Source organism: Monodelphis domestica, chromosome 6 (assembly GCF_027887165.1).
Source record: "Monodelphis domestica isolate mMonDom1 chromosome 6, mMonDom1.pri, whole genome shotgun sequence".
Classification (NCBI taxonomy): Eukaryota; Metazoa; Chordata; class Mammalia; order Didelphimorphia; family Didelphidae; genus Monodelphis; species Monodelphis domestica.
This window is the reverse complement of record NC_077232.1, coordinates 26,486,992-26,497,066: the sequence shown is the minus strand read 5'-3', so window position 1 is coordinate 26,497,066 and position 10,075 is coordinate 26,486,992. Positions and strand designations below refer to the sequence as shown.

The 10,075-nt window shown below is 35.8% G+C and overlaps 1 protein-coding gene across 1 annotated transcript; it reads right to left on the bottom strand.

The window, feature by feature from the left end:
- Positions 1–7,514: 7,514 nt before the first annotated feature.
- Positions 7,515–8,411, bottom strand: monDomV1R1264 (vomeronasal 1 receptor monDomV1R1264). Its single transcript, NM_001167512.1, is given in 1 exon segment — positions 7,515–8,411. A coding segment is annotated over 1 exon segment (897 nt).
- Between the last annotated feature and the right edge of the window lie 1,664 nt (positions 8,412–10,075).

The following is a 10,075-nucleotide window of genomic DNA, read 5'->3' as shown; positions in this document are numbered from 1 at the left end:
ATCAAAACACAAACCATATATCCAAATAAGCAAGTGATAAATCATATGTTTTCATCTGCATTTCTACTCCAACAGTTCTAGAGCATTCTTTTTCATAAGTCCCTCAGAATTGTACTGGATCATTATATTGCTTTTAATACCAAAGTCTATCACATTTGATCATCCCACAATATTTCAGTTACTGTGTACAATGTTCCTCTGGTTCTGCTTATTTCACTCTGAATCTGTTCATGTAGGTCTTTCAAGCTATTTCTGAAATGATACTGTTGACCATACCTTATTTCACAATTACATCATCTACCACAATAAATTTTTATATCTTGTCTCCTCATTGTGATTACCTTCATGGAAATCAATGATTTTTTTATCCTATGATTTGTTCTTTGACCCACCAGTTTTGAAGAATTAAATTATTCAGTTTCTAATTAATTTTTAATTTACCTCTCCATGAACCTTTATTGATTATAATTTTTACTTCATTATGATCTGAAAATAGTTGTGTTCACTATTTCTGCTTTTATGCATTTGACTATGAATTTTTTTATGGCCTGGTATGTGGTCAATCTTTATTTATATGCCAGATATTAATAAAAATAAGGTATATTCCTTTCCTTCCTTAATGTCTCTACTAATTAATTTGTCTCATTATTTTTCTATTCATGGCCTTTAGATACATAAACTGAGACTCCTCAATTCCTCAATGTCCATATTAAGCCAGTTTGGGCAGTTTGTCTTAAACTAATCTTTGACACTCTGCAACAGTTATTTACAGACTGTATCCTAATTTTTCCAACATCTCTCTCTTTGGAGAGATCTAGATCTATATATCTGCCTCTGAGCTAAATAAGTCTATCTACAAGCTGTGAGGGAGTTTCCTTCTCTGATTTCTTAAGACTCTTAAACTTTGTCCATGTACCCTGCCTATCAAAAAAATTCTCAATGCTTTTAGTAATGTCTCTCAAGCCTGACATAGTTGTAAATAATCCCCCTCATCATTAACATCCCATTTAGGGTCTTCCTATGCCCAGTGAAACAGTTTCTTTTCTCGGGCCTTATTAACAAAAGGAACAATTTTATTTTTCTCCCTTTCTATTGAAAAAACTTGGAGAAAATTTTCCATGTCCTGATATGCAGGATCATATCTATGAAAAATTTTGTCAATCTTCTTAATAATTACAATAGGCTCATCTTTGTAAAAATGGAGACTTGAATCCAGGACTTCAATCCCCAGAAGTCCTGGCTCCACTTCCCCAGAATGCTTTGTAATCTCATTGATTTCTCACCTGGGCCGAGAGCAAGATGGGGTATTTAACCTGGTTGTAAAAAGGCTTGGCCCTCTTCCCTACTTCCGCTTCGGAGCACACGTGGCTTTCCACCTAGCAGGCAAGATGTGAGTGGTCGTGAATAGGCTTACTGGGCCTAGACATGTGCTTTTCTTACTTCTTCTTACTTCTTACTTCTTCATATTTTAATCTTTAATAAACCTCATAAAAATAATGCTCCTTACAGAGAGAAACTAATTTCTACCTTGCCTCAGCTCCCCGATAAATTTTTATCTTTACATCTTCAAAATATATTTTACTTGCATCTCTCAATATCTTGGTGGGGTAAAAGAAGTGTGGTGCCTTAAGGACAGCAATTCTTCCTTAATTAATGTAGGCATTTCCCTTAAGGGGAAAATAAATTTAACAGAATTATTTGTGGTTTTTGTCTTTTGGCTGTGAGGGAGGCCAGAGCAGGAAATGCCCAGCCTTGGAAGATCAGGAAGGCCTGAACAGGGAGTTGCCTAACCTTGGGAGTGTCAGAACCATAAATGTGCCAAAGAGCCCAGCTGCAGTGGGGACCAGATAAAGGCCAAGAAGACCCCAATAACATAAAATTGTCAAGGTCCCAAGAATAGTATGTAGCAGATAAGGGCTGAGGGGAGCCATACATGCCAGCAATGTTCCAAGAATCATATGTAGCAGATAAGGGGCTGGAAGGGGGGCCATACATGCTGGAGAGTACTTAAGCCCCAGCCTCTCAGACGCAACTTGGAAATCTTTTAGCTGAGTTCCCACTAGTGCGTACTAGTTCAACAAATGGCCTTTCTCTGCCTGTTTGCATTGTCCATGGGTCTTCCTTGGTGGTGGGTGAAATCCTGGACCTTAACAGCTACATGTCTGTGTTGTTATGGAATAAGAAAGGGGAAGGGTAGGAGGAGGAGGAGGTGAGGTGAGAGGGAGGGGTTATTTTGGGGATGGGGAGGCAAGAGGAAAGGGGACAGGGAGAAGGGACAGGAGAGGGTGGGGCAGACAGGAGCTTCACTAGGTAAGAGAGGAGGTATTCAATCTGAGATGTAGATGGGGAGTGATCTTCCTTTTGCATCTTGAGATCACTCAAAATTCCTTCAAAATTTTCCTTTTGGGTATGTAATTTAAGCAAGCTAGCTTTCTATTGTTTATTCTTGAGGAGAAATAAATAAAATGGAACATGTCCAATGAAAATAAATGCTTCCAGGAACCAAAGTAAATGGAGCCAATCTGAATTTTTAAGCATTTTTAACTCAGTAAAATTCTCTGGGAATAAAAATTGTTCCCTTAGAGTTTAAACTCTGCTTGATAGCATCACTACTCCCCAGATAAGCTCTATGGCTTTTGATTACAAAGAAAACAAAAGATACTTGCTTGAAGATAAAAAAAAAACACCTGTTTTTATTTTCTAAGAGATTTGGAAGACTATTCTTCCTTCCACTCCCCCCACCCCCCAGGGGCAAAAATGCCAAGAACAATAAAAGGATGCTTGAATATGGAGTACAGGCTTCACCTAATATTTGGGTCAGGAAAATCCTGAGGCTAATTTCCAAAAATTCTAACTTCCACCCACCTGCTACCTGCCCCCACCCCCATTATGCTGGGTTTTAGAGTATAGAGGGTGTCATGGGAGACCTCTCTGTGGGTGAACCCCTCAGTTTCCACCTTCTCAGCCAGGAGAGTTAAAACCTCCAGGGTCAGCTTAAAAATCAGCTTAGAAGTTAGGAGGGAGTTGGGGTGGGCAACATGTAAGCAGTTTCCTACTCCCTGAACTGCTGGTCTAACAGCCTCCTCAGCTTCATGCTGGAACTTCAAGAGGCTATCTTGAGCTTGAGACCCATGTGGGGTGGAGAGGGGTTTAGCAATGACTGGAGTCAAGAGAGCCAGTGCTGCAGTGCTGGCTCATCTGTTAGCAATATAGGGGAAAGTTATATTTTACCTTCTGTGTGGGGAATCAGCTGTGGGAGGAAGCAGTGAGGGTGCAGTGCTGGGTGGGGGGGTGGATGAGGGACAGGTGCAAACTGCCATGGGGAGTCACTTATCTGTTTTGGCTAGCAGTGGGCAGGCAGAGAGGTCACTATCTGGCCCCCATTGTGAGTGGGCCTCCATCACTGGGAAAATTCCGTATTCTTTACTCAAAAGCTTTATTGTTGAAAACAAAAACAAAAACAAAACAAAAAAATTGAGAATTCTTTCCCCAACTTCACTGGTTGCCAGAAATGAAAGATTTAAATTAATATCCAATAATTCAAAATATTATAATTTATAAGACATTAATAATCACTAGATGTAGAAAGAAAAATAAACTAAAAGAAATAGAAGTTTAAACCTAATTATCTAATGAAAAGTAAAACCATGTGTGTAGATTCTCTTTCTTGGCATTAAGCCAGATTTTTCTGTCACAATGAGGGGAAAAAGACTGGAGATGCAGAATCACATCAAAATATATCCTACGTATGTAAACACTTAATGTGAGAAAGTGTGAATTTTAAAAATCTCCATCTTACTCTAGCACCCAAAAATTGTGCACACCCACACTACACAGGCATGTGAGGCATGTGCTAGTCAATGACAAATCAGAAATAACTAACTGCCCACCTGGGCTGTCCTAAGCCAAGCTTGAGCCACCATTGGCACTTGTGAGGCACAGGAAGTGACGGAGAAAGCAGCCTCTGAAATTCGCTCACTTCCTGTGGATAGAGCGAGATGGGAGTTGGTGTTAGGAGCTTGGACAGGGAGGATGCCCACAGACAGCTTCCCTTCAGATCGGTCACGTGAGTCAAGGACTGATTCCTTCCACCTTGGCCCTTTGGGCCTAAACTCCCTCTGCCTTGGTCAGAGGTTGAGTAACCCCTTTCCCTTTTCTCCTCTCTCCTTCTCTCCCTCTCCTTTACCCTACTCCCATTGTGATTAAACCTCCATAAACTCCATTCTGACTTGAGTGTTTCATTTTAGGAATTTCATAAGTAAATTCCTTGGTGGCCATTGTTCAATATTATAACAATCTTAAAAGGTGAAATTTTTACCACAACAAAAGAAAATGGGAAATGCTGGGAAAGGGAGTCCTGGAAAGACAATTCTATGAATATCTTAATAATTGATTTTAAATGTCTATTTTAAAAATTGTTCTGAATTCTCTCCATTCCTCCTCCCTGTCCTCCAAATCCTGAGAAGACAGGAAATAAGATATCAAGTATACATTTGAAATGAAAAGCATTTACATATTAATTATATTGTGAAAAATAAAAAAAAATAAATTGAAAGATTCTTCTTTGATATGCCCTTAGACTTTATCAGGTCTCTTTTTAAAGATGTATAGTATCTTTTATTAAGGATACTTTGAAATTTTTTGGGATTATTTTCTTTATCAGAGTAACTTCTTTTCACAGATGTTTCTCATAACATTGCTGTTATTGTGTGCAATTTTCTCCTGGTTCGGCCCACTTGACTTTGCATCAAATGATATATTTTCTGAAGTTACTCTGAAATAATTTCTATTGTAATTTAACAGTATAATAATAATCAACCATAACCATATATTCCAACCATTTTATTCCAACCATTACAGTTATATTTAATCCATTTCCCACTTAATGGACATTCTTCCAATTTCCAAGTCTTTGCTACCAGAAAAAAAGGGGTTGTTATAATTATTTTTGTATATATAGATTCTTTTCCTTTTTCCTGTGATCTTTTTGTTTTATAGACCAAGCTTTATTATTGTTGTGTCAAAATTTATGTAGACTTTTTGATACCCTTTATTATGCATAGCTCCAAAATTTTCTCTGGAATGACTAAACCAATTTACACTCCATCAATAGTACATTAATATTACATTTTTCCCACATTCTCACTATCATTTCTTTTATATCATTTTATGTGATAAATGTAAAATTATACATTGGAATCATTTAAATTTTCATTTCTATCATTAATTGTGATTTAAAATATTTTTCACATGATTATGAATAGCTATGGTGTCTTGTTCTGAAAATTGCTTGCTCATAGCCTTTGACTAAGAATGTAATTTCTATTATTTTAATAAATTTCAATTAGTCTCCTTTATTTTTCAAAATTAAGGCCTTAATAAAAAAAAACACCAAACAACAACACTATTTCCTTCCCTCCTTCTGATCTTGGCATCATTGGATTTTTTGGGGGGAGAGATATTTTTTAAAATTTTATGAAATTAAAACTTTTTTATTTCCCTTAATTTTCTGAATCTCTTATATGGGCATATATTCTTCTCTTTTTATAGGCACATCAAGTAAATTTTTCCATGTTCCCTTAATTTGCATATATCAACATGTCTAAATTGTATGCCTTTTTTTGGTCTCATTTTTATAGGGTATGAGATATTGGTATAGCACTGGTCTTTGTCAAAGAGCTTTCCAGTTTTCCCAGAATTTTTTTTAGATAATAAAAATTGTTGCTAAAAAAAAACAAAAAAACTTGGCTGTTTGGATTTAAACATGATTTTATTATGGTTACTTACTTCTGCATACATATTTCATTCTTCTGATTTATGACTCTGCTTCTTGACAATCCCAGGTTATTTTCCATAATTATTGCTTCATAATATAATTTGATATCTAGTAGTATTGGGGAAAGAAGTTTGGATTATTTAGGGGACTCAAAGGAAGACCAAGAGTTCAGTAGTTCATGTTGGAACAGGGAACATTCTAGGTGTCAGTGACAGCTAGGGGAAATGCCAGGAGCTAAGTCAAGAACCATTTTTTTTAATGGAGAAGAGAAGAAACCATTGTTATTTTATTAAAGGGCATGTATCGGGAGTAATGTGTAAGAAACATCTAAATGTTGGAAAGGGCTTGGTTATGAAGAGCTTTGAGCAGAGTTCTTTGTATTTCTTCCTGGAGGTGATAGGAAGTGGAATGATAATATTGGAAGGTAGGTTGTAAAGAGTTCAGAAGAGAGTGAGAGGAGAGAGTGGGAGTACCTAGGTTTTATCCTTGGTCTCAATAATACCTACTCTTGATTATTGTCTAATCTGTGGTTCTTTTTGCATGGATATTTGAGATAATAGGCTTCAATATTTGTTCTTTTCGAGGAATTTGTCTCCTGTGGAATCCTAGGTATATTGTTTCTCATTATTCTTTGTAGATTTTCTTCATGGTATATAACTTTGAGGACAGACATACACAATCTTCTTTGCTCCCTTTTCTTTTCAGTTGAAAGTGGCTTTAATTAGATTTCCAAGATATCTGAAAATATTTTCTTCTTGTATTTTTCATCTGGGGCTATTTACTGGCACCACATTTGGGGTCATCTCAGTCCTGGTTTGGCACTCAATTCTCTATAGTTCTGTATTTTATACATTTTCTTTATTAGTTTATTTTATTAAAATCCATTAACACCATGAAATCTCAAGAAAGTTATTTTTTAAATCAGTTTGATCTTCCCTTAATAATGATAACAAGTCCTGGACTGCAGCTAGGTGGTGCAGGGAATGGTGTGCACTGACTGGTATAAGGAAGACTTCTCTTCCTGATTTCATATGTGACCTCAGAAACTTCTTAGTCTTGTAACCCTGGGTAAATCACTTAATTATGATTATTTCTGTTTCCTCTTTTGTAAAAAGAATTGGAGACCGTAATGGTAAACCACTATAGTATCCTTGCCCAGAAAAACTCCAAATGGGGTCCTAACTGAAAAAAAAAAAACCACTGAACAAAACAGCAAAGTTGAGACTGCTGATACTCTGATACTTTCCAATGAAGAGTGAGTTCTTGAATTGACAACTTCATTCAGAAGATTAAATTACCAGAATTGCAAAGGGAACTACATTGAGCTAGAAAGGATCAGGGAACATTTATATAGGAATAAACTGACATGATATCTTGAAAATAAGGCCTTGTCTGGACAAGTGTAATGGAGTTAGCAGGTTATGGGATTAGTATCACAGAACCCTAAGGAAATCCCACAATTTCAGTCTAGAAGAATGATTGTTCCTTAGAGGTTCAATTGAATGCTTTGTAATTTTTCATGATCTACAAAATATGGAACAGAGTTAAAATTGAGCAAGTAAATACTATTTGCAATCAGTTAATCCTGCTCTTTACTTTCAGGAATATTTCATATGAATAGCTTTGATGTTCTTCAATGTTCCTTCCAGTTGAAATATTTCAAGTGTCTATGCCTATATAAATATTTGTGGTGAGTTTATTCTTCAGGGTGATAGAAACCTTGCAGTTCTTCAACCTTTCAAAGAACATAAGTCTTGGGAATCCGGTTGTTAATGCTGATCAGAAGAAAAGGACTGACTGTTGGATAAGCCAGTGAGAGAAAGACTGAGGTAGGTATTATCCAAGTGTTTTGGTTTTTAAAATAGAACATATACAGCATAAAGACAGGACTGAATATGTTAAACAAAACAAAGGCACTCACTAGAAGCAAGATCATTTGAGTGGCTCTTGTTTCAGGCAATATTTTTATGGATCTATTATTATTATGAATATGATTGACATGCCTCTTGTGTCTGTACAGTATTACAACCATGTAGACACTAGAACAAGTCATGAGACACAGAAAGAAACAATCATGGACACATGAAATCATTCTGATTTTTACATGATTCTCATTATTTATATCTAGGATCCTATATCCAGTGTTGCATCCATATTTACTGTCTGTGCTATTTTGGGGGGTAATTGGGCAGAAAAATACAATCATATCTAAAAGTAGATTGAATACCCAGCAAAGAAGAATGCACTGAGTGATGCATTTTGGTGATCTGATTTTGAGCTGTTCCCATCTAGATTTGTTGGGACTAATGGTAATGGCCTGGAAGGCACTCAAGAGGCAGGTGCTACCTAGGGAGAGACCTCGACCCATTGTCTGCCAATATGTTATGATTCTAATTCCCAGCTCTTCCAGTAAACATTTCAATCTCCAAATCCGTGTTCCATTGGTTATTCCTCCAAAGAGAAGCAAAATGATATTGGAAAAAGCCAAATGGCTGATAATTTGGTTTTTAGGTTTTATCCTGTGAATAGTGATGAAATTCTGGATATTTAGGAATAGAATGATACAGTTCCCTAGCAATCCAATTCCTGCTACTTGCAGATGTACTATTCCCAGAATTTCATTATAAGTCATCATTCCTTAGCTGTCTGGTGAAAATGATTTGAAGTCAAATTCAAGGTGACCTATGGAGAAACACATGACATTATCCTTTATTTACTAAAATATTCTCATTCAAATTCAATTGCCTTTTGATCTCCCATATGAGGACCAAAAAAACTTCTGCAACTGAACGTAGTGCTTTACTACTGAACTCTAAAATTCTCTCCTGGGATACATTTATTTTTATTATTATTTCTTCTTTCCCTATTCTTGAAGACCCATGGATATATAGGTGCCTCAACAAAGTGTGTGATGAACATGAAGTCAGTAGAACTTGAATTGAAATTCATTCTCATTCACTTAAAATAGTCCAATTGCTCTGAAGTCACTTAAACCAGTTTACCTCATATTTCTTATCTGTAAAATGAGATGGAGATGAACATAGCAAACCACTTCAAAGTCTTTGACCAGAATCCTCATAGATAAAATAAAAACAAGTCCTCTATGCTTGTTTTTCCTCACAATGACCTTCTTTCTTCTCCTTTTCCTTTTATTTTTCTTGTCTTCATTCTTGCAGAGGATAAAATCCTTTCTTTCCCTTATCTTTCCTAACAAGACTCTGGATCAGTCAACAACTCTTTATCTTCTAGTTTTGTGTTCCTTGTTCATTTGTCCGATAATTACTCTTAAACATCTACCTCCATATTCCCTCATTTGACTCTGAGGAATTATAAAGGAAAACATTAATTTTCCTAAATAAGTCCACTGCAAAATTGTGTCATGCAATTCATTTGGAATCCACATTGCAACAAGATCAATATTCTATCCTCACTAGTTCAAGTGTAATCACTTTTTCAAGCTAATTGAAAAATCTTGACATTTCTTCTTATGTTTCCTATAGCACCACATTCATCCACCTTTTAAGATGAGAACCTTGTTTCTCCACACATTGATTGAATATTTATAGTCACTCATGGGAAGTTTCTACTTCTCCCCTTCTGCTCACTTCATATCATTTTGATATCTTCCCATTTTTTCCATTTTTCATTTTAGATAAAGAAATGTACCTAATAGGAAATTCTTGACTTTCCTTTACTAGTCTTATCCATGACATTTAGCTTCCTCCACTCTCCACCTTTCTTTATGTTCTTTCTATTTATCTACAACTCATTGTTTTCTATCATTCCTTTTATGTCTTTCCCTTACATAATATACCCTTACTTGAATCCACTATACTCATTAGCTCACAAAAAATATATATATTTAAAATGTATAAATATTGTTCATATGTTTTGTTTTTCATCATTCAAATTCCCACAATTTTTCTCCCACTCCTAGAGAGCCATCCTACCTTACAAATGCAAAAAAAAAAATCAGCAAAACTAAATTATGAATCAAAAAGTTCAATAGGTATAAGAAAACATCCATGAACTTTATACTTCTGCAAAAGGTTGGAAGTCTTTTGTTATATCTCTTCTTAAAAGACATGCTTATTTTTTTTAAACTCCTGCCTTCTGTCTTTTCAAGGATCCTATTTTTTAGAATTCTTGCTTATTATTTCCCAATTAAAAGTTATCTGAAGGTATATGCTCCAAAATGTCTCTCCTTCCCCACCCTCCCCCAGTGCTGGCAAGCAATTCAATCTCAGTTATGCATGTATTATCGCACAAAACATACTTCCATGCTGTTTATTTTTGTAA